The sequence below is a fragment of the Haliotis rubra genome, unplaced genomic scaffold, assembly GCF_003918875.1.
Source record: "Haliotis rubra isolate DU_JTF1 unplaced genomic scaffold, ASM391887v1 Scf233, whole genome shotgun sequence".
NCBI classification, from domain to species: domain Eukaryota; kingdom Metazoa; phylum Mollusca; class Gastropoda; order Lepetellida; family Haliotidae; genus Haliotis; species Haliotis rubra.
In genome coordinates, this window is record NW_025766370.1 from 990411 (window position 1) to 1016364 (window position 25954).

At 41.0% G+C, this 25954-nt stretch overlaps 1 protein-coding gene across 1 annotated transcript; it reads left to right on the plus strand.

Annotated features, from left to right (window-relative positions):
- Window positions 1-12508: 12508 nt before the first annotated feature.
- Window positions 12509-25043, plus strand: LOC124278199. The gene is made up of 7 exons (XM_046713929.1): window positions 12509-12527; window positions 15708-15723; window positions 16728-16735; window positions 18481-19182; window positions 22277-22344; window positions 23554-23737; window positions 24894-25043. Exons 1-7 carry the CDS (start codon window positions 12509-12511, stop codon window positions 24968-24970), a joined length of 1074 nt encoding a protein of 357 aa, XP_046569885.1. The 3' UTR covers window positions 24971-25043.
- The last annotated feature ends 911 nt before the right edge of the window (window positions 25044-25954 follow it).

Genomic DNA, 25954 nt, shown 5'->3' on the forward strand with positions numbered 1-25954 from the left:
CGAGGTTATCTGTTGCTGTGAGTCGACGCAGCATGTCGTTGATGGAGAGACATGTCTGCGGTATAATTTGCTTGTGCGACGTGGGCCTTGAACTACAAGTAATAAAGGTGTTTGTTCTGTCTGGAAACTCAGTTATTTCCTGTATCGTGTCACGTTCGAAACGGGGGGATGTCTTAATAGAGCTGTATTGTGTTACTTATATCTAACTTATAACGAACCAGACGTTCTGTTTCTGTCTCTGTTGTTGCCTTAGCTCATTCCAAATGCTTGCAATGTCTTCTTCTGACAGCTTAAAGTAACACATTACATAACACATTTAGTGTCATGACATTACAGGATAACCCATAGCATACTGCATGTCGTTGGATAGCTCGATCCTGGAGCTACACGGAGAATGTTTCCGTTGTTTTTATACAAATTTATAGCCCAGCAATTAAGGTTTCTGTGATTTTAGGCTGTGTGTTTTTTCTTCCACGTAGGTCCCCGTGGTAGACGTTTGTTCCACCCAGCCTCCGGCGGAAGGCGCCTGCGCCATTGCATTTTGGAAGCCGTCTACTTTATCATATCTATGCATGTTATACATTGTTGGAAACCATCACAAAATAGACTAGATTTCACTTCCTTTAAAAAGCGCTTCCGGAAATGTATTTCCAGTACATCACATGTCCATCCCTACCATCTTCTCATCATCTCTTACCATTCCTCTTACCGTTTGTCGACCTGGTTCCATGTGCTAACTCCTTTGGGACACTTTGCAGAAAATGTTTCCTTTCATTATCCAGATTCCGATGTTCTTCGCATGATCTTGTGGAACGTCTGCAAACATTGTGATTGTATGCCATTATTGCTACCTCACTTTGTTCTGTAGGCCTGTGGCTCTTAAGAACTGAAGTAAAAGAGATTTAATACGAGGACTTCATAAGTAGACGTGAACATTTAAACATGCGTTTCATATTAACACGGCAGGATGGTCATTTTACATAAATTTGATTCACAACGAATCTGTCACTAACATCGCGGAAAACCTCCTCTACTGGTTTCCATTTGACGGGATAGGCCTCCACTCCAGATAGCAACTAACCTTTAGTCTCTCTTTCTGGAAGAGACGCTCTCCTCCAGAATCCACAGTTCTGGCAGGCCCATGGGCGAGCGAGTTTAAATTAAAAGTTTTCGGAATATTTTTTTTCCTTTTTTGATTGTCACGTTCATTGCATGCATGTTGACCAAACACCACCGATATTGTACCCTGTTGCGACATTGGCAGCGCCTCAAGTTTCTTGCCCAGCGTAGGCGTTTCAGGCGATGTTGGCGGATTAATAACTTGCAAACCCCGAAATTGGTGACCACAGGACGCAGTCAGTAGTTCCAGCTGATCCGGTGAGGTGGACATCGCTGCTGATGCTGATGGGTACACTGTGAGCATCCGGTGAGGTGGACATCGCTGCTGATGCTGATGGGTACACTGTGAGCATCCGGTGAGGTGGACATCGCTGCTGATGCTTACGGGTACACCGTGAGCATCCGGTGGTGTAGAAGCAGTTGAAGGTGATGGTCATCTTGCAGGTCGCCACTCCCGGTTTTCCAGTTCTGGTGTCAAGTGCCCGACCAGTTGGGTTGTCTGGTGGTGGTGGTCTGCCTTGTACAGCCGAACGTTGGCTCGGTCTCGCGTCGCTGCTGATAGTCTTCACACTTTCATGTGTGCCCTTGACAGTTATATACACCACCAACACAAGTCAACTAGATATCATGATTTACATTTCTAAAATGCCAATCAAACAGATCATCCGTCGTCTGCATGGAGACGTTTCAATCAAGACCATCAACAGCCTCAGCCGACTAGATGCATCATAACAAATAAAAAAGTTGTTTTCCATAAAGTTTTATACTTTTCTATTGTAAGTCACAAGAAAAACACTTTTGAAAACAGTAGTTTTTTTTCTTTGAAATAATCCCCAAACACCACGTATATACTTTGTACTGAACATTAATTTATATATTTGCAGTATCGCTGCATGTGGTTCATTGACTGTGCAGAAATGTAGGGGACAAGGGGAGGTAACAGTCGCGATTTAAGAAACCACATGTGCGATACATTTATGTGTTGGCCACCGGTAAGTTTGATGATGAAGGGCGTTCAAGATTGAAAAATATATAGAAGCTCCATACAGTTCACGACGCTTTTCTGTTGACCATGAAATCCCAAGCATGCACAGTTTAACGAGCTTAATTAATAAAATGGCGATTGACGATCATCGTTCGAAGCGAGGATGTTCAACAGAAAAGGTATGAGTCAATTGAATATTTATGAAGCGATACATTTCAGAAATGTATGAACTGCTATCATACTGTCAAAGCAACATTGTTGTTATTGTAATATGCGCCTCTGAGGGAGGTCACCGCCTCCAAGTTCGATGTGTAGTGGTTCGATTTTAATTAGCGTCCAGCCTTTCATGGACCTGCGGAAGGTCGCGGGTTCGATCCCCGACCGCGTCATACCAACAAGACGTTAAAATATGGTACTTGTTGGTCCCTGCCTGGCGCTCGGCATTAATGGGTTCAACAAGGCCTGGTCGGCTCGGAGTCAGTGTAATGTGTCTGAGTGGGGTATTCATGCTTCACTGCGGCATGGTATCTCAGTGAGCTAGCACTATAAAACCAGCTTAAGTCTGGGCTAGTACAAGCAGCCGCACATACACATACACATGCATGCACGTCGTCATATGAGCGAAATATTCTCAAGCACGACGTTAAACCCAAGTTCACCTCACCTCACCTCAGTCTACGAAACCCAAAGAAAAAGAAAGTCCTAACTAATTAATTCCTACATACAAAGCCTACTCTAATCCTATCGTTTCCCCCCAACCCACTAAATATTCTCCTACTCTACATGCAAAATAATCCTACACAAAACCTAAGGAAAGGAGGAAGACCTCCCGACTTACTATACGGTCAGGATGTCCTGAAGCAAGCGACTTGTCTGAGCGTTACAGGCCCTTAAATACCCCGTGCACTAACCTTTGACCCGGGAGAAGTAGCCTAACTCCCAATGGCCCACAAAAAAAAAAAAAAACATACTGTAGCAGCTATATATATGTCTTGCATATACATATGCATACCCCGAGGTTCTCCTCCTTTCCCATACCTAACTTGGTGAATACACAACCTTCGGCTTTACTGCCCTGCCTACTCTGGTACGTACTGGTGATTTCATTTCAGATAGATGCCTTGTCAAGAGTGATTGCACCCTCATCAGACTCATCCTCCTCATCCCTGGAAAACGACACAACTGGATTTGTGTCGTCCAGTGTCTTAGACAGAGACAATTCTGTATCCCTTAGCCAGTTCCAAGGAACAGGTTGACCTTCAAAAGGCTTCAAATAATCAACGTGGACGTTTGATACAGGTGAATTTTGTCTCTTCTGTATTCCACACGATATTTCAGAGATTTTCCTGACAACCAGGTATGGACCATCCCAACCAAGACCTAGCTTTCGATTGGCCTTGGGTGGATACCATCTCCAAACAAAATCTCCAATCTGAAATGATTGAACTTTCAATCCATGATCATAATTTCGCTTCTGTGTTGCAGCAGCAACACCCAACTTGTCAGAAGCAAATTGAAAAATCTTCTGAAAAACATCCTGTAACCATTGAACATATGCAACAGGACACAGTGGATACTGAACACCTGGAGGATGACCCACCATCACGTCAATAGGCAACTGAATTTCCCTACCTAACATCATCAAGTTAGGAGTACAATTGGTGCTCTTGTTTTCACTAGCCCTAAAAGCCACAAGGAGATATGGTAAGTGGTCGTCCCAGTCTAATGGTTCCTGATGGACATAAATTGAAAGCATCCGCTTCAAAGTACAGTTGAAACGTTCTACCAATCCATCAGACTGTGGTCGGTAAGGAGTCGTACGGGTTTTCTCCACACCTAACAAATCACAGATACCTGCGAACAAGTGTGACTCAAATTCCCTACCTTGATCGGTATGAATCTGTTCTGGACAACCAAATCTACACAATACCTTGGTGACAGTAAGGGCTGTATGATCTCTAATAGCAAATGCCTCTTTCTATTTAGTGAAATAGTCCCCAACAACCATGATGTATTCATTACCATTCCGGGTAACCGGTAAAGGACCCACAATATCCATTGCCAAACACTGCCATGGATGTCGGACCTGAGACTGCCTCAACTTGGACTAGTCTTTACCTGGGCCAGGTTTGCAGCGAGCACAGAACAAACATGACTTACACCACAACACAATGTCTTTTGACATATTTGGCCAATAAAATCTTGACTTGATAGCAGATAGTGTTTTGTCTCGACCAAAATGACCAGCACAACGTTTCCGTGTAACTGTTCAAAAATGCTATTTCGAACAAGTGATGGAGCAATCAGTGTCAACTGTTTATAAAAAATATCAGACTCTGATATTCGATACAACAGTCCATTCTCCACTACCAAACTATCCCACTGACCCCACAGAGTCTTTGCCTCTGTTGACCACTCAGTAATATCCTCCCTAACTGGACACTGCTATCCTTCCGTCATCAGTTTCAAGACAGGGGCAATACCTGGATCTGCTAATTGACCTTCTAACAGCTCGTCCCTAGTCCAAACCGGTATCCAGTTAGGTGTACTAGTAGAACCAACTCCAGAATCAGACAGGATGTTCCCATCAGTTGACACATCTAAACCTGCTGCACTGTCATGTGTAAGAGGTGATGCTCTAACTAATTCTGTATTCATGGTCAATCATCGTGAACAAACTATCTCTCCTGTCACCATTGCAGTCTGGACACTCTTCAAAACTACACTTCCGTAACGGCTTCCTAGATAAACCATCAGCATTAAGATGTTTTGTGCCAGGACGATACTGAATCTGGAAGTTATAAGTCTGAATGATGCTTAACCATCGAGCTAGAATTCCTTCTGGATCAACCAGAACAACGGAGCATGATCAGTCCTTAGCAAAAACTTTCTACCAAACAAGTAGTGTCGAAAAGATTTAAAAAATGTGACAACTGCCAACAACTCCCTTTTTGTGATTCAATAATTTCTCTGTGCTGGACCTAGAGTTTTACTGGCATAAGCAAGTACTTTTTCTTCACCATCCTGAATCTGTGAAAGAACAAACAGCTCCCATACCAAAAGCACTAGCATCAGTATCCAAAATAAACATATCCTCATCTTTTGGAAATGCTAATACTGGAGAAGTCACAAGACACTTTTTCAACTGCTTGAATGCTTCATCGCATTGCTCTGTCCATACAAAAGGAACACCTTTTCGTGTTAGTCTAACCAAGGAAATGCAATGTGAGAACTGTGACACAAAATGCCTGTAATATCCCACCAGACCTAAAAAACTTCGAACTTCAGTACGACTTCCAGGAATTGGCCAGGTTTCGATAGAACTGATCTTATCAGGATTACATCTGATCCCTTCTTCTGACACAATATGACCTAGAAAAGCAACTTCTGTTTGAAAGAGTGTACACTTCTTAGGCTTCAACTTAAGGTTTGCATGACGTAACTGTGTGAAAACCAACCTCAGAGTTAGTAAAGCATCACTGAAATCTGACCCAAAAACAATAACGTCATCAAGGTAACACAGGCATTTCTTCCACCTAAGTTTTCCAAGAACTTTGTCCATCAACCTCTCAAATGTAGATGGTGCATTAGTTAAACCAAATGGCATGACATTGAAATGGTACAACCCCATATGCGTGGCAAACGCAGTTTTGTGCTTATCCCATGGATCCATCTTTACTTGCCAATATCCACTAGCCAAGTCCAGCGTGCTGAACCACTTGGAACCTCCCAGAGTCTCAAGAGTCTCATCAATACGAGATAAAGGATATGCGTCCTTTGTACTGACAGAGTTCAACTTTGTAAAGTCCACACAAAACCTACAACTGCCGTCCTTCTTAGTCACTAAGCAAACTGGAGCTGACCACGGACTATCACTAGGCTCTATGACACCATGTTCCAACATTTTCTCTACTTCATCCTCTATCACCTGTTTCCTACTCAAAGGCACTCTTCTAGCAGGAAGCTTAATGGGAACCGCTCCAGGAGTGTCTATCCTATGAGTTTCCACACTGGTTTGTCCTAATCTCCCGTCCTCACCAACAAAAATATCCTTAAACTCAGAAACTAAGTGAGTCAAAGCCTGTCTCTGTTCAACCGAAAGAGTTTCTGAACTTTTATCAATCAAAGGCTGCAAGTGAGAAGGAAGTTCCTGTTTGACTGTTTCAACTTCTTGATTTTGACACTCAACCACCTGTCTAATAGCAGTGATGCTACCAACTAATGACGAGCTGTTCAGTGATACTCCCTTGTTACTGAGGTTTACAACTGAAACCACAACCTTATCATCCTTAGGCCTAACTAAACTCTTAGCCACAAAAAGACCTCTACTACGCAACTGGTTATTTGGTTCAATCAAACCATGTTCATATGAAAAGGGACCTACCATTTTACACTCAATAAATCTTTCTGCACCTTCAGGAACAACAACTTTGTCCTGCACAAGAATACGAGAACAGCTGTATGTTTTCTGACTGTAAAGCTTGAGCTTACCCTGTGAAGTACTAAGCACCTTCTTTCTGATCTTGATTTCACCTCAAAAGAAATCCATACCAATGATACTACTCAAATGTCCTAGGTCTGCAACCACAAACTCTTGCACAAACTGTGCCCTACCAACAGTAAACTCAAATGTTGCACAACCATACACATGAACCGGAGTACCATTCGCTGTGAAAATGTCCTTATCAACAACACTCAAAGTGGAATCACTGAGACCCAACTTCTGGATATCCTGATATGACAGTATTGAAACAGGAGAACCTGTATCCACAAGTACTGTACATATGTCTGACCCAAGCTCAATATCCAGAATAAGACATGCTTTACCACTAGTACTAGCACGCAATACTACTGGCTCTCGCATATTTGAACGCATTTCTCCAACATGTGATGACATCTTCCCTGCAGTGCAACTTTCAGTCGGCCTAACATTCTGCTTGACTTTGGCCTAATCTCATTCTCGATCCCAGCCTGACTTAGTTTCCATTTGGTTTTGCTGCAGCAGGTCCAGGTAAGTCTAACTTAGCTAGATGTGGACATTTATCTCTCATATGTCCAGAATCCTGACAAACATAACATGCAAATTTCCTTGGCCTCTGGAATGATTTCACAAATATTTCTAAACGCTGAACTATCAACTTGACAACAGCATCCACAGTCAAACCCCTCATTTGACACTGATTCGGAAACCCTGGCAATCCGCTCACACGTTTCAGGTTTCCTGCTTTTTGTCCCTCAACTGCCTCAAACTCTACACCATGAGCAATTGCTTCCTCTAATGTTTGGGGATGTGCAAACGCACTGTGTTTCTTCATATTGAAATTCGACATACCTGAAAAATACAGACAAATTTGAATTTCGTCAGTACAATTCATTCCATTCGTTTTCACCTCCAGGTGATAAAGCCACCGGCGGCGCTTCTATTTTGGTGAGGCAGGGTGTGATTCATAGCCCTGTCCCCCTTAAAAGTCCTCTTCAGGCGGTTGCTGTCCGTCTTTCGTTACAAATAACCTTCACTCTTTGTTCATTGTACATTTCTCCATCTTCAGCTCTTCAGCAGTCTGATCTTCAGGATCTATTCGACCAGCTTCCCAAGCCCTGTATTATCATGGGTGATCTTAACGGTCATAACCCTTTGTGGGGAAGTACTGATACTAACATTAAAGGGAAAATCCTCGAAGACTTCATTTCTAATAATGACCTGTGCATATTTAATGATGGATCAGCCACGTATTTACACCCTGGTACAGGAACATATTCTGCACTAGATCTATCACTCACAGACCCAAATATTTATAACGAATTCGAATGGTCAGTTCATGATGACCTGTGTGGAAGTGACCATTTCCCCACAATACTTTCAGCTGTAAATCCAACCGATGATCCTCCTGCAACAAGGCGAAATTTTAATAAGGCCAACTGGTCATTATATCAGACACTTTGTACTGACGAACTGAAATCTGACTTTTTTTGTCAATGCTCTAGATCCTATTCAGTTGTTCTCGGATAAACTGAATCAAATAGCTGATGAAACTATTCCTAAGTCCTCTGCGACACCACACATTCGTAAACCATGGTTTACAGATGATTGTAAACAGGTCAGGAAGTGTAGGAAGAAGGCAGAGAAATACTTTCGCCGGCATCCTACAGTTCACAATTTAAATAATGTCAAAATAAATAGTGCCAAAGCTCGACGTGCCTTTAAACAGACTAAACGTCAGTCTTGGCGAAATTATGTTTCCAAGTTAAATTCACGCACACCAATTTCAAAGGTGTGGAACATGATTCAACGAATAAAGGGCAAGGGTTCCAAATCTACTGTCCACCATCTGAGGGATAATGATAATTTATTAACTGATAAGTCTGGCATTGCCAATACGCTTGGTGCAACTCTCGCCAAACATTCTTCTTCGTCAAATTACGTACCAGAATTTCAAAAATATCAGAAACAACAAGAGAAAAGGAGAATAAATTTTAACTCAGACAATGGCGAAGACTATAATGAATTATTTTCATTACATGAGCTCCACACTGCCCTTGAGCAAGCTCATGACACAGCAACAGGAGCTGATAGTATACACTATCAGCTCTTGAAGCATTTTACCGGAATCCTGTTTGGAAACTCTTCTAAATATTTTTGACACAATATGGACTTCAGGGAATTTCCCACCTTCGTGGCGTAATGCCATTGTAGTCCCTATACCAAAGCCTCGGCCGGGATCATACTGATCCGTCTAATTACAGACCAATCTCTTTAACGAGTTGTGTCTGTAAAACCATGTAACGAATAGTCAATAATCGATTAACATGGTATCTTGAAACCAACAACCTAATAACAAATATTCAATGTGGTTTCAGGAAAAATCGTAGTACCACTGATCATTTGGTACGATTAGAATCCTTTATCAAAAATGCTATAGTCAATAAACAACATGCAGTATCGATATTCTTTGATCTCGAGAAAGCGTACGATACCACCTGGAAGCATGGCATTTTAAAGGATTTACATGATTTTGGTTTAAAGGGTCGTTTACCCTTTTTATATCACAGTTTTTAAAAGACAGGCAATTTCAAGTCCGAGTGGGTTCTACCCTGTCTGACCATTATAATCAGGATCAGGGTGTCCCACAAGGCAGTATTTTGTCTGTCACATTGTTTAGCATTAAGATCAACAGTTTATCCAAGGTTTTAAATGATTCTATCGATGGATCACTTTTGTGGATGATTTTAATATTTCTTGTCGCGGTAAGAATATGCATACCATTGAACGGCAACTACAGTTGTGTTTAAAACAAAATAAATAAATGGTGTCTTGAAAACGGCTTTAAATTTTCTAAATCAAAACTAATTGCATACATTTCTGCCGTACATATAAACCACATAAAGACCTGAACTGTTTTTTAAATGGCACTCCCATCAAAGGTTGTAAAAGAGGCCAAGTTCTTAGGTCTCATTTTCGACTCCCATTTAACTTTTCTTCCGCATATCAAATCCCTAAAAACTAAATGCCTGAAGGCACTCGATTTATTGAAAGTCGTGTCTAATTCAAGGTGGGAGGGATCAAGCTACGCTCCTACACCTTTACAGATCACTTGTCCGCTCGAAGCTTGATTATGGCTCCATCGTATATGGTGGAGCCTGTAGAAGCAACTTAAAACTCTTAGATTCAGTCCACCATCAAGGTCTGAGACTTTGTCTTGGGTCTTTAGAACTTCTCCTATTGATAGTCTCTATGTTGAGGCTGATGAGCCATCCTTTACCCAACGTCGTATCAAACTCTCTTTACAGTATATAACAAAACTCTATTCTAACGAGTCTAATCCTGCATTTAACTGTGTTTTCAATCCTTCTTATGAGGAGTTGTACAACAAAAGCCTTCTCTTGTTCCGCCTCTTGGTTTAAGAATTAAAACATTTCTTTCTGCTGCCGGCATTGAGCTGGAAAAATATAGCTCCTTCCCGTCTTCTTTCTTCTCCGCCTTAGCAATTGGTTAGGCCACAAGTTGACCTAACATTAACAGCATTTAAAAAGCAGAAACTAATGAATTACAATATAAACAAGAATATCATCAATTAAAAAAGTCAATATAATACATATAAATCCTTATTTACAGATGGATCCAAGGATGGTGGCGCGGTGGCATGTGCCACTGTCATTGATCCAGAACAATATCTTCTCGTTTACCAGATAACAGCTCTATTTTTACAGCAGAAGCAAACGCCATATTAACAGCTCTTAAATATATTAATAAACACCGTAAATATAAACAATATATCATCTTTTCTGATTCTCTTCTTGTCTTCAGGCTATTAAAAATATCTTCTTGCAAAACATCCACTTTTATTAGAAATTATTGAATTGAATAATGAGCTTGCTACTGGCAAATGCGACATCGTCTTCTGTTGGTTACCCAGCCACGTTGGCATTTCTGGGAATACCATGGTTGATCTTGCTGCCAAGGCAGCACTCAACAAATCTGTGACACCACTTCTTATTCCATACTCTGATTATAAAGCTGGCATTAGAACTTACATCCGTGATCTGATGCAGAAGAAGTGGGACGCCCAAGTAGGTATTAATAAGTTACATGCAATAAAACCCTATATTGGTTACACCTACTTGGGTTGTCAGTCCAGATTTGAAGAGGTCATTATGCGACGATGTCGCATTGGCCATACCAGATATACTCATGAATATTTATTGAAAGGCGAAGATCCTCCAGTTTGTATCCCTTTGTGATGAAGGATCACAGTCAAGCATGTCTTGCTTGACTGCATTGAATATTCCATCACAAGGATAAGTATTTTAATGTCAAAACATTGAAGGATCTTTTTAATAATGTTAGTTCTCATTTAGTTATTGCCTTTTTAAAAGAATTAGATTTGTTAACAGATTTGTAAATAGCTAAATATTTTATGATTGGAAGTTTGAATTAGTAACATAGATTGTTAGTGGCTGTATCCTCGAGGGGGGTTAAAGTACTGTAAAATTATTGTCCTCCTGAGAGGGTACGTAAGTCCCAAAACATTCAAAGTCAATTTCAACTTTCCGTTTTTTAATCGTAGAATATTTGTAATTTTAATGTATGGCTAGATATGTCTTAATTGCTAACGGCTGAGGGGATGATATAAATCCAGCTAGGGCCCATGCAGGAAGCAAATGTACTGTAAGTCCCCATGGTCCCTAGTATGGTGATCTACCTTCAGTTGTTAGCGATCTATAGCCCATTTTTAGATTGTGTTGTCCCCTATGGTTAAAATGTTTTAGATTCAATTACTAGTTTTACATATATATATCTGTGATACTCTAGTTGCTTTACTGTCCTTCGATGACAGGTTTTATAATATATACATATTCCATTACAATGTAAAATGTTCTCGTCACGATATGGCTGAAATATTGCCGATGTGACGTTAAATATTAACTCACTCACTCACTCATATTGAAATTCAACAACCCTGTCAAAACTGGTCTATGACATGTGGCTCAAGCGAAACAAAGGTGGACTCTGGATACGCCAAAAGTGCCAATCTCCGCAACTGGTAACCATAGTCAGCCACCGACTCATCCTTGCCCTGTCTACGGTTCCTAAATTCAGTCCGAAAAGCTACACCTCTTTCTCTAGGATTGAACCTCTGAGTTAGTACACCTTTAATTGGACCGTAATCACTCAACTGTAATAGCGTAAGGCTACTGAGAAGTTTTTGAGCTGTACCTCGTAAACACATAGTTAACTGTTGTGCTTTTTCTCCACTAGACCACCCATTCCATGCAGCAACTTGTTCAAAATGAACAAGAAAATCCGGGCATTCACAACTTTTACCATCAAAAGTATCCGGTCTAACTTCACGATGGGTAGGTTTCGTCACGAATGGTTGCACAAATGAGCTATCACAATCACTATGATAAACCCTATCACCTGTCCAGTTAGAATCTATCAAAGAAGTATTTGGCATCGGACCAGGACCCAACCCTGCTGCTGAAGGTGCCCTCTGATTTCATTCTGCCTGTCAAAGTGTCTATCAATATAGAACAAGTTTTATGGATAACAACTTCTTTATTTCGTGAGTGCGACGTTTCGATACAGATTCTTGTACCGTTGTCAAGCAAGAGTGATACATGAAGTGTAGGCGCTGCATATATATACTGTATATAACAATGAAACAACATAATAGACAAAGGAAACAACATAATTGCCATGATTGGCTAAGCAGTAAGCTGAAGAAGCCAGTGAGTACACAAAGGATAGTGAATGGAAGCCAGAGATGTAGTTACAATGAGATGTTTAAACAATAGATGCGATGTTTATACAATAGATTGTGCTTGGTGGAGAGTGGATCATAAGCTGATGGAATGAAGTATCCTTGGTCACGGTTGATGGTGGGCTTGTGGCGTTTGATGTGAATGGCTTCTGTGAGCTTGCGTTTAGTGAAGTCCGTTTGGTTGTTGGCGAGAATGGTGATGTCGGACCACTCTATTTGATGATTGGGGTTAGCTTTGATGTGGTCAGAGACAGCTGACTGCCAAAAAGATCTAGACCAGAATCAGCCCCCATCAAGATATCCATTCCTACATTGGTAAAACCATTGGTAAACCATCACACCAAATCAGCCGACTCCTGAAACAACAGGCAGGCATAGACACAACCTTCTCAGCGTCCTCCAGCCTCAACAACCTCCTCCATGCCAATGGAAGAAAACAACCCACCGTCAACAACAACAACCCGAAATGTGTTATTTACAAAATAAACTGTGATTGTGGACAATGCTACATAGGTGAAACATCCCGACCCATCAACACCCGAGTCAAAGAACATCGCACCTCTGTTGCTAATTCCGACACCAAAGTCAGCTATCTCTGACCACATCAAAGCTAACCCCAATCATCAAATAGAGTGGTCCGACATCACCATTCTCGCCAACAACCAAACGGTTTCACTAAACGCAAGCTCACAGAAGCCATTCACATCAAACGCCACAAGCCCACCATCAACCGTGACCAAGGATACTTCATTCCATCAGCTTATGATCCACTCCTCCACCAAGCCCAATCTATTGTATAAACATCGCATCTATTGTTTAAACATCATCTCTGGCTTCCATTCACTATCCTTTGTGTACTCACTGGCTTCTTCAGCTTACTGCTTAGCCAATCATGGCAATTATGTTGTTTCCTTTGTCTATTATGTTGTTTCATTGTTATATACAGTATATATATGCAGCGCCTACACTTCATGTATCACTCTTGCTTGACAACGGTACAAGAATCTGTACCGAAACGTCGCACTCACGAAATAAAGAAGTTGTTATCCATTATTGTTCTATATTGTACGTCTCAACTTCTAAAATGCCACTCAAACAAAGTGTCTATCTACAAATGGAACACCAAAATGTACAGAACGTCTGTCCTGTCTATCACTTCTACCATAAGCTGACCCTTGCTGAAAATTCAGCCTGGCTTCATTCACAGATGATGAAATACCCATCATCTCACTATTACCGGCTTGTGTACTAACACTTGGGAGAGGATGAGATGAACTAATGTTTTCAACTGAACGACAAACATTAGGTGTAGAGGTTGCAAATCCCACTTGACCTAAATCTAACAAGTCAATAAGAGCATGGTCCAGATTATCTGGAGGGGACTCAACCCGATCATGTGCCATGGAATATAAATCACGTGTCTCCCCTGATGCCATTTTGTTTGACTATAGATGCTGCAAAACCAAGAACTTTACAATTCTGCTTCTAAACGTACTCTATGAATGTACTTTATGACCTCCAATCAGTTTCAACAGGATATACCTGTATGATGAAACAGACCTTGATTTACATAATAAAACTACAAAATGTAATACTTTACTTGGTTTTGGGATTTTTCCTCTTTTTTTTTCTTACGGAAACAATGTTACTTATTCTGACAAGAATCAATCAGTTTTCACTAAGAAATTGACAAAACTATCCGGGTCACGGCACCAAATCTGTAATAGGCGCCTGCGCTTAGGGAGGTCACCCAGTGACAGTAAGGTTCATATATCAAGGTTCGATGTTGGTATTTAACGTTCTCCGTTGTGGACTTTGCGTTGTGTATTTTAATTAGATGTTAATCTTGTGCCTGGAGAACAGAACCTTTCATGGACCTTATTTCAGGTTCTATGGTAGTTCAAGTCATTGATAAAGATTCTTCACAAAATAAGAACAAAGTTCAGATTTCACCAAATAAATACAGTTTATTAATTAATAAAAATAAGCTAAGCCAAACTCAACAAAATAAACAGAAGCCAGCATCACACATACTCATAACTATCAGTCTATGAAACCCAAAGAAAAAGAAAGTCCTAACTAATTAATTCCTACATACAAAGCCTACTCTAATGCTATCGTTTCCCCCAAACCACTAAATATTCTCCTACTATATATATATATTACAACCCCAATAATGTGAAAAGAAAATAACTTTTATTCCCAACAAAAAACCCATTTTCCTACATTATAATGAATATCAACTCGACATGCGCGTCTTGCACTTGAGAACATTGAATTATTTACTCTCAATATGTTTTTTGAGACTGTGTATATAGTGTTTTCTTATGCTTAGGAACGGTTCCCTGTTTTTCACAATTTTCGATTATCACATTAACAGTTGTAAAACATGTCACTAACGTATCAAAGGGAAAGAATTCCGCCCGTAACCCCCGGTTTTTTAATCATTCTATGCCAAAGAATACAATGGCTTGTGTAGATGTCTTTTTTATAGAAAGCATGCCCTGACCCTAACCCTAAACCAAACATAATGTTAAATTTAAACCCTAAACCTTAACCCTAACCCCTAGAAATAATCATAATATATAGAATACATTTCAAGCGGGGGGGAATACTATCATAATAGTGCTAAATTGGGTATGTACATTTGTGTATGTTGTCTTCACAGGTTTTTGAGATCGGTTCCTTTGATTGCTGTCCAAATTATCCAATACATATTTTTTTTAAGAATGTCACAAATCCAAAATTTGCCCTAATGCTTCATGTCAGATATTTACAGCATATCACAATATTAATGTCAGTAGAAAATATCACTACATTACACGTCAGAGATGTAACGTGTAAGCAAGACGGCCTACCGTCTCTTTTGCCTGATACTCACACAGCGGTGCTAATTGAAACTCGATTCGGTGTGAGTGAGTTTGGTTTTACGCCGCTTTTAGCAATATTCCAGCAATATCACGGCGGGGGATACCAGAAATGGGCTTAACACATTGTACCCATGTGGGGAATCGAACCCGGGTCTTCGGCGTGACGGGCGAACGCCTTAACCACAAGGCTACCCAACCGCCCCTCGGTGTGAACATTGGGAGGGGTGATTAAAGCGTGGTTGTTAATTGACAGACTTTCTTGCTCTCTGTCATCAGATGTGTGAAGACTAATACAATAAACAGGTCTGTTATCGATTTTTTGTCAGACAAAATGTAAAAAATCAGCCTACAATGTGAGCTAGATCTATAGGCCCGAGATGTATGTCTAGATTGTGATTACTGCAGGTAATTATTTAGGCTTTGTTGGTCATATGTTTAATAATATGGTGAAATGTTTTATTTCCAATGTAGTTAAACATTTCTCTCAGTTGGGGTTGCCATCATTTATAACTTACATGAAATCCTGCATTACCAGAATAAAAAAGAGTCCTCAACATCCTTGAAAATTTAAATGTTCTGCAATCGTTATCTGGGTTTTCGAACCAAGTGCCTTGAATGGGAAAAGAGATTTTTGTAAATGAAATTTTGTGAAAAGGTAAAGTTTAAAAATGTAGTATTATTAATATTTTAACACTGCATATAATGATGCATCTTTCTATTTATTTGTCAGTGAAATACAAATCAACAATATTTCTTTTAAGTATATTGATATGATACTGATTATTGATATAAACTGACTGCCTCAGAGGTATAGTGGTTAGAGCGTCTACCCAGAGAGCGGAAGGTCGTGGATTTCGATCCCCAGTCATATCATACCAAAAGATGTTAAAATGTTGTACTTGTTTGTCCCTGCCTGACGCTCGGCATTAATGGGTACAACAAGGGCTGGTCGGTTCGGAGTCAGTATAATGTGTCTGAGTGGGGTATTCTTGCTTAACTGCAGCACGGTATCTCAGTGGGCTAGCACTATAAAACCAGATTAAGCCTGGGCTAGTACAAGCAGGCACACATACACACGAATACACGTCATCAAATGAGCTAAATATTCTCAAGTACGATGTTAAACCCCATTTCACCTCACCTCACATGATAGAAACTACCGGGGAAAAGATTGTTATCCCCGACTTCACTAGGCCACAAAATAGAAATAAAGACGAATGTGAGATTTATGATAAGCATTTTACAAACAGAAATCATATTTCAATAATTTGACTGAAAATTCATTGTAATGCAGGTCTTGCATTTGCCACAATTCATTTCTTCTAAGTATGTTGATATGATATTGATTATTTATATATAAATCCCTACTATGTCAAAACTCTAAGAAAGACAAATAAATAATAACACAGTGTTTCTATCTCCTTTCTTTACCCACTCAGTAAGGGAGTGTAACCTTTCAAGACATATTCACTTAAGCTCACCATCCCTTAGGTGCACAGGTATTAAAGACCTTCCCTATCATCCCAAATTAAAATTTAGATAAAGCAAATGTCATTGTAAGAATAAAATTACATTGTTGCTCATAATCTATAACCTAAAATAGTCCTTGCATGCCACATTTTCTGCATCACAGTGGGTGGTGTAACTTCATGAGCAATAGTTTTAGAATAATAATAATAATAATTTTATTTTGTATTTTTGCACATATGTTTTTGTCGGATGATCCTCTGGTAATGCATGTCAAGACTCATGATGAAAGCAAAGAATTCCACAGCTATTTTAAGCGTGCCAAGGTTGTTGAACAGAATCTGACATTTGAGGTTGACTTTGCTGATGGGGATGTACTGCTGGACGGTACAGCGATGGGAGTAAACCAGGTGAAATCCTTCACCAAGTCTGCCCAGAGTCGGTCATTTGTGGAGAAGCTTTCTGAGAAACCATTGCATCGTGTGTACATGCAGTGTGTGGAACAGAATAGCAATCCAACCGACTCCTTTGCCTGGATGAAGTCGGCTGGTCTTAAATGTGAAACTGAGGGCTTTCCTTTTGCTGCTCAGGACCAGTCACTTCCCACTCGTAATCGCCAATGTGTGATTCTTACAGAAAATATCAATATGATATGTCGACTATGTAATGAATTTACGGAGACTGTCCAACATCTTGTCAGTGGATGCCCTTCTTTGGCACAAACAGCATATCTTAAACGACATGATGGCATGGCTCGTTGCTTTTACTACCGTCTCCGCCATGTCTGTGGCTTTGACTCCGAGGTCCATCCATGGTACGACCCTGAACATGTCCAGTGCATTTTTGAAAATGATGCTTTCAAACTTCTGTGGAATAGGCCCATATACAGCCTCAGAAGAATTCCTGCCAACAAACCTGATCTTGTCCTTTTTGATAAAGCCAATGAATTTATTTATATCATTGAATTTTCTGTCCCGTTTGACAGCAATGTGATTGGCAAGATTCAGGAAAAGCATGATAAATATGCGGACCTCGCCTTTGAAATCTCTCGCTTGCATCCCAAGTATACTGTCGTCAGGCTCCCCATTGTTCTCGGTGCCCTTGGTTTTAGTACCTCATGATCTCTTGGCGGAGATCAGGAGAGTGTCCGGGTTCTCCACCGGGAGCACAGCCCTTCTGACAATCTGGGTACTGCAGAAGGCTGCAGTGTTGGGGAGCCTTCATATTCTCCGGAAAGTTCTTGGTGGGTTCGACTAGGCAGTGTTTCCCGGGAGAAGTCCCATTCGCTGTCTGGGCTGCCATTAGAGGGGGGTGAGGGCTCTGAGCTGATGATGAGCCTTACTAGCCTGACTGTGCCAGGATCACCCGAACCCTCTCTGCTGCATACTATCTTTAATCTGTAAAACATAATAATAATATATATACCTTGTGTTTTTTCAGTGGTGTCCACTTCTGACTGCCTTACAATCTCATCATGCTAAACATTTTCAAAGTGTACGCCTGATGGTTTTATGACCAGTAATCTGTTACCTGTTCAACCAGGGTTGTGTTGTTCAGTCTCTGGTTGCAAGGCCCCACACAAATGCTACAGTTGGAAGTGGGATTTCTAATTGTCACTTTAAACAGCTAACAAACAAACCTTGAACTCACATAAAGTGTCATGTTGTTTCTTCTTCATGTCTTGACCTTGACTCTTACCCCCTCCATGCCATATGTCTGGTGGCATGGGTCACAATAACTAAGAACCACTTTGACACTTTGGGTCTAAAACCATGAGCCTCTGAAGATGAAATAAAGAAGTCGCTTCGCACCTTGGCGAAGAAATGGCACCCTGACAAAAACAAGAATGCAGGTGTGGAAGAAAGGTTTAAAGAAATTTCGGCAGCTTATGACTACCTGCAAAGTAAAGATCGCAGAGAGATACTTGAGAGAGATGTTAACAAGAAAAGAGAAGCAAAGAAACCAGAAACCAGAAATGAACAACCGTCAAGTTTCTATGAAACAGCCAACAATTCAAAAACACAGTCAGAGAAGAAGAAAAACAAACAACCAGGGAAGAAGAAAGATCCATTCTGGACAAGCTCCTTCTTTAGGAAGAATAAGGAAGAGAGGAAGAAACCATGGCATCAGAAAGGGGAGAGAACTCCTTCATATGAAGAAGAAAAGGCTGCACCGAAATACAACAAACAGCCTCCAACATTTTCTGATGCATTTCGCTCATTTGTCAATCATCTATATTCTGAGTTGGATGCTTTCTTTTATGAGCCGGGGCAGGAAGATGCATTTGCTGACATCCTCTCTCCAGTATCTGTCAGTCCTCACAGGAAAACCAAGAAGAAACCGCCGATGAGACCACGTAATGTTGCCCCAGAAACAGGGAAGGCGGAGGGATTGGATGAAGAATACATGTTTACACCACGTTCAGGTCATCAAGAGAGGACATATGCATCTGATGACAATGACGGGGAATTCGGATACGGTGAGTTTGTTGATTTGAACTTTTTATAAAAATGGTGGTACAGTGTTGTATGTTTGGGTTGCTCATATGGCATAACTAGTGATAAGTGATTTCATTGAAAACTATGTTGCCAGAACATTGGGTGAAGTGAATTTAGTTCACCTTGTGCCCTGAATATTGTTGTGAGGCACAACCAGAAATACATGGTAATGTCCCATGGCACTGGATCGTCATGGAAATGTCCCGGGTCACTAAAACATCATGATATTGTCCCGTGTCACTAAAGCATCATGATATTGTCCTGGGTAGCTAAAGCATCATGATATTGTCCCGGTCTGCTAAAACATTATGATATTGTCTCTGGCTGCTAAAACAGCATGATCTTGTCACATGTCACTAAAACAGCATGATATTGCCCCGAGTCACTAAAACAGCATGATATTGTCACATGTCACTAAAACAGCATGATATTGTCACATGTCACTAAAACAACATGATCCTGTCCCATGTCACTAAAACAGCATGATATTGTCTCGAGTCAATAAAACATCATGATATTGTCCCGGGTTGCTAAAACATCATATTTTCCCATGTCACTAAAACAGCATGATATTGTCCCGGGTCACTAAAGCATCATGGTATTGTCCCGTGTTGCTAAAACATCATGATATTGTCACATGTCACTAAAACAGCATGATCTTGTCCCATGTCACTAAAACAGCATGACATTGACCCGAGTCACTAAAACAGCATGATCTTGTCCCATGTCACTAAAACAGCATGATATTGTCCCAAGTCACTAAAACAGCATGATATTGTCCAATGTCACTAAAACAGCATGATCTTGTCCCGTGTTGCTAAAACATCATGATATTGTCCCATGTCACTAAAACATCACGATATTGTCCCATGTCACTAAAGCATCATGATATTGTCCCATGTCACTAAAACAGCATGATATTGTCCCATGTCACTAAAGCAGCATGATATTGTCCCGTGTTGCTAAAACATCATGATATTGTCCCATGTCACTAAAACAGCATGATCTTGTCCCATGTCACTAAAACAGCATGATATTGTCCCGAGTCACTAAAACAGCATGATCTTGTCCCATGTCACTAAAACAGCATGATATTGTCCCAAGTCACTAAAACAGCATGATATTGTCCCAAGTCACTAAGACAGCATGATATTGTCCCATGTCACTAAAGCATCATGATATTGTCCCATGTCACTAAAACAGCATGATTTGGTCCCGAGTCACTAAAGCATCATGATATTGATCCGGGTTGCTAAAACATCATGATATTGTCCCTGGTTGCTAAAACATTATGATATTGTCTCGAGTCACTAAAACAGCATGATCTTGTCCCATGCCACTAAAACAGCATGATATTGTCCCAAGTCACTTAGACAGCATGATATTGTCCCATGTCACTAAAGCATCATGATATTGTCCCATGTCACTAAAACAGCATGACATTGTCCCGAGTCAATAAAACAGCATGATATTGATCCGGGTTGCTAAAACATCATGATATTGTCCCTGGTTGCTAAAACATTATGATATTGTCTCGAGTCACTAAAACAGCATGATATTGTCCCATGTCACTAAAACAGCATGATATTGCCCGAGTCACTAAAACAGCATGACATTGTCCCGAGTCACTAAAACAGCATGATCTTGTCCCATGTCACTAAAACAGCATGATATTGTCCCAAGTCACTAAACAGCATGATATTGTCCAATGTCACTAAAACAGCATAATATTGCCCTGGGTTGCTAAAGCATCTTGATAAAGTTCCGGGCTGCTAAAACATGATGATATTGTCCCTGGATGCTAAAACAGCATGATCTTGTCACATGTCACTAAAACAGCATGATATTGTCCCATGTGACTAAAACAGCATGATATTGTCCCGAGTCACTAAAACAGCATGATGTTTTCCGAGTCACTAAAGCATCATGATATTGTCCCATGTAACTAAAACATCATGATATTGCCCCGCGATGCTAAAACAGCATGATTTTGTCCCGTGTCACTAAAGCATCATGATATTGTCCCGTGTTGCTAAAACATCACGATATTGTCCTAGGTCACTAAAACATCACTATATTGTCCCGGGTCACTAAAACAGCATGACATTGTTCCGAGTCACTAAAACAGCATGATCTTGTCCCATGTCACTAAAACAGCATAATATTGTCCCGGGTCACTAAAACAGCATGATATTGTCCAATGTCACTAATACAGCATGATATTGTCCCGCATTGCTAAAACATCATGATATTGTCCCATGTCACTAAAACATCATGATATTGTCCCGGGTCACTAAAACAGCATGATATTGTCCAATGTCACTAATACAGCATGATATTGTCCCGCATTACTAAAACATCATGATATTGTCCCATGTCACTAAAACATCATTATATTGTCCTGGGTCACTAAAACAGCATAATATTGTCCCGGGTTACTAAAACAGCATGATATGATACAATTATTGACTTCTAGTAAGGTTGATCCAATGGTTGATCCAATGATTTATAGACCTTGGACATGTGATATTCACTGAGGCTTCAACCAAACTTAATTCAATAATTGTTTTATCATATGACAAAAGTACTGAATACATGTTCTTCGGTGACATAGACGATGTATTTCCTTGTCTGATACAGTCATGAATATTCGTGGTGTCGTGTCGTCTGCCATTTTGATACAGATGGGACGTAACCCTAAACCAACTTAGTCACAGTGACGAAACAATGCCTATCGCTTCCTTATCTAGTGTGATACACGCAGTGCAGAGTTCACAGCTGGAATATCCCAAATCTATTTTTAGCCACGGGAGGTGCTTGGATTGTTATATCAACATCTCGCGACGTGGCGAAGTTGACATCGCAAAGCTGTCATGTGACTAAGAGGGCCAATCAGAAAGGCAGAAATCTACCCGTCATATAATGATGTCCCATGTGACTAAAACAGCATCGTATTTTCACGGGTCACTTAAACATCATGATATTGTCACATGTCACTGAAACATCATTGTTTGGTGAAACTGACACTTCATGGTATTATTCTGTGTCACTGAAACCTTTAAATGGTTGTTACAGATGCTGACAAAGCAGCTGCTAGGATGCCTTGCAGCCACTGTTGGAAGCCTGTCAGAGCCTATAAGCTGGTGAGTCATGTGGGAAGCCTGTCAGAGCCTATAAACTGGTGAGTGATGTGGGAAGCCTGTCAGAGCCTATTAACTGGTGAGTGGTGGGGGAAGCCTGTCAGAGCCTATAAACTAGTGAGTCATGTGGGAAGCCTGTCAGAGCCTATAAACTGGTGAGTGATGTGGGAAGTCTGTCAGAGCCTATAAACTGGTGAGTCGTGTGGGAAGCCTGTCAGAGCCTGTAAATTGGTGAGTGATGTGGGAAGCCTGTCAGAGCCTATAAACTGGTGAGTCATGTGGGAAGCCTGTCAGAGCCTGTAAACTGGTGAGTGATGTGGGAAGTCTGTCAGAGCCTATAAACTGGTGAGTGGTGGGGGAAGCGTGTGGGAGCCTATAAACTGGTGAGTGATGTGGGAAGCCTGTCAGAGCCTATAAACTGGTGAGTGATGTGGGAAGCCTGTCAGAGCCTATAAACTGGTGAGTCATGTGGGAAGCCTGTCAGAGCCTATAAACTGGTGAGTGATGTGGGAAGCCTGTCAGAGCCTATAAACTGGTGAGTCATGTGGGTAGCTTATCAGTGCCTATAAACTGGTGAGTCATGTGGGAAGCCTGTCAGAGCCTATAAACTGGTGAGTCGTGTGGGAAGCCTGTCAGAGCCTATAAACTGGTGAGTGGTGGGGGAAGCCTGTCAGAGCCTATAAACTAGTGAGTGATGTGGGAAGCTTATCACAGCCTATAAACTAGTGAGTGATGTGGGAAGCCTGTCAGAGCCTATAAACTAATGAGTGATGTGGGTATCCTATCAGTGCTTCTAGACACATGTGTAATGTAAGATGATGCTGAGGGAAGATTAACCGGTGAGTTGTTTGGGAAGCGTGTGGGAGCCTATAGACGATGATGAGTTGTATGTGAAACCTGTCCGGTTTCATGGACTGGTGAGTTATTTGAGCAGGCTTTCAGAGCCTGTAGAGTGGTGAGTTGTGAAGCCTGTTAAAGTCTATACACTTGTAAATTTTGTGAGAAACCTCTCAGGGCATATATAGCCTGGTAATATCACTGTTTCGTGTGATATCAGACTATGCCACTATATCCTGAAAACAGCAGACACCTCTGCAAATTGTTGCTCAGAGAGTCATGATTCCTTGGACCCAGAAACACTTTGGAATTAAGATGCTCCTAGCCCTGAACAGGCCTCGATTGTTTGTAACAGCTAGAGGATGTTTCTTCCAGTACCAACATGAGCAGGCTTGTGGCAAGTTCACTGACAGCTCCAATGATGAGGATACATTCTCAGACATCAATTCCCGACCTCAAAAGGCAACTGGTGACTGGCGTCACACACGTGCAGAACTCCATAATCATATCCGCAGGGCTAAGCAGGCAGCTAGGGCCAGAGCTGCTGAGGAACGTTTCGGTAAGAAGGCTGCCTGACTCCTGAATCCTGAGAATACCCCTGTGGTGACTCACTAGATCCCTTTGTCTGTCATTATACGTAGGTGGCTCATATCAGTCAGAGGTATATCAGCAATAGACTTTCTTATTTACAGGTCACCACGACCTTATTGCTGAGTACAACATTTAGCAACAAACAGTCCTGCTGGGTTGATGCTAATCATTGAAGTGGGAGCCTGTTGTATTTAGTCAGTAGTCAAAAGCCAGAATCCGACTGCAGTTCTTTCATCCAATATCAACTACAGACCACCATGACTCAACTTATCATAGACCAGCTGCTTGGTTTTTGTCCCTTGTGAAAGTCAAGTGGGCTCTTTGTATGTAACATATGATTCGTATGTCCTTCTTTCCTAAGCATGTAGGAAATAGGGTCTGCATGTAAAATCTGTGTCACTCACTGTCAAACACATAAATTCCCGATATTTTGCAGAACACAGGGATGCCTGTGTTGCAATTTATTGCAATACAGTTTATTAGCCAGTACATGGCCCTACTGAATGGGGTCACAATGTCTATAAACTGTCACCTAAACTGTCCCTGACTGTTATTGTCATTCAGAAACTACAAATACATATGTATTCCCTTTGAAATCTGTGCTAACTGGTGTCAGTTTCAAATGAATTCACAGCCACTGATTGACAATAATGTGAGGCTGAAGAAAGTAATAAGCTTGATCAATTATCTTCGAAATATGTACCTTCCGTTTTTTTCTGCTCCACTGAGGGTAACTGGGTTTATCTCAACTGCTACTAACTAAATGTACCCCAGCTACATTTTTATATATCTGTCTAATTGTCATTATGTACACTGGTACTTCATGTCCATGTTCTCGGTTCGCCAGTGTATCCGACCAAAACATGTTACATATTTAAAACCAGAATCACTTTCACTTATTGCCCTTGAACGCAAGCCTTTAGACTTTCACAGTATTGTCTCTCACTGCTTAATAATTGATTCTCTACTCCTTATAGCTGCTCGTGGTTTGTCTTTGTTGCATTCAGTGACATGTACTGCTCACTTTTTTGTTGTTGTATTTCTGTCATCAAATCCAATGTTACATGTTTAAGACTTCAAGCGTTATCAGGCTAGTATAGATACTTGAATCCTCAAATTTCCAGCACCCGTGACATGCAAATGGTGTGGTCGTACGTTCAACAAGCAGGCAGGCAGCAGAACATCACATCCCCGTGTGTGAGAGATGGACAAAACAACATGGCAGGCCCATGAATCCTACTGGTCACACAACTACCTCCAGCATGGGCAGCAAGTCAGAGAGAGCTACGCAGGTTAGAGTTTCTGTTTGATTGCTTGAGTGAGTCAAACTCATATATGTATATATTTGTGTTTGAGGGGTGTACTACTGTCCAAACAACTACCTCTAAGTAAGTCAAATACGACTACAAAGGTTGAAGGTTCACTCATTAATGTACTCTTAAATCATTTTCTTTGCTTGCTGTTTCAGCATGCGGGGCAGTGGGGTAGCCTAGTGGTTAAAGCGTTCGCCTGTCATGACGAAGACCCGGGTTCGATTCCCCACATGGGTACAATGTGTGAAGCCCATTTCTGGTGTTTCCCGCCGTGACATTGCTCGAATATTACTAAAAGTGGCGTAAAACAACAACTCACTCACTGTTTCAGTATGCAAAGAAAGTTCGTCGTCCAGGGGGCGCGAAGGAAGATATAGGTGACTCCAGTGAAGATGAAACTCCAGGATCTCAGAGGTATGGTCACCAGGCAACACATGGTGCCAGGGACAGAGGCAAATCAAAAGGTAATTCTCCCTTTGTGGGACAAGAAAGTAACACTTGCAGTCAGTTCAACATGTAGTGTTTTGTGTAAACATCACATATTTTATACCTCTGACTTGCCACATGAACCAGTTATCACATGCTCTATTTGTAAACTTATCTTATCTCATGTTGTGCACTTTTCCTTCTTCATTTGAACATGGAGTGGAAACAGTCTTGTGTCCAATGATCGACCAAGGTATGACTCATGCTTTACATGGGCTCCTTATGACTACATACATCAACAGAGGGGGTAGGGGAAGTGTTCGGGTGAGATGTTACAAGAGACCGGAAACTTTGTTTCCACACCATGGTCGAAAGAACAAGGGAAAGTGTGTAACATGAGATAGGATAAGTATTATAAATCTACAATATATAGTTAAAATGTGGCC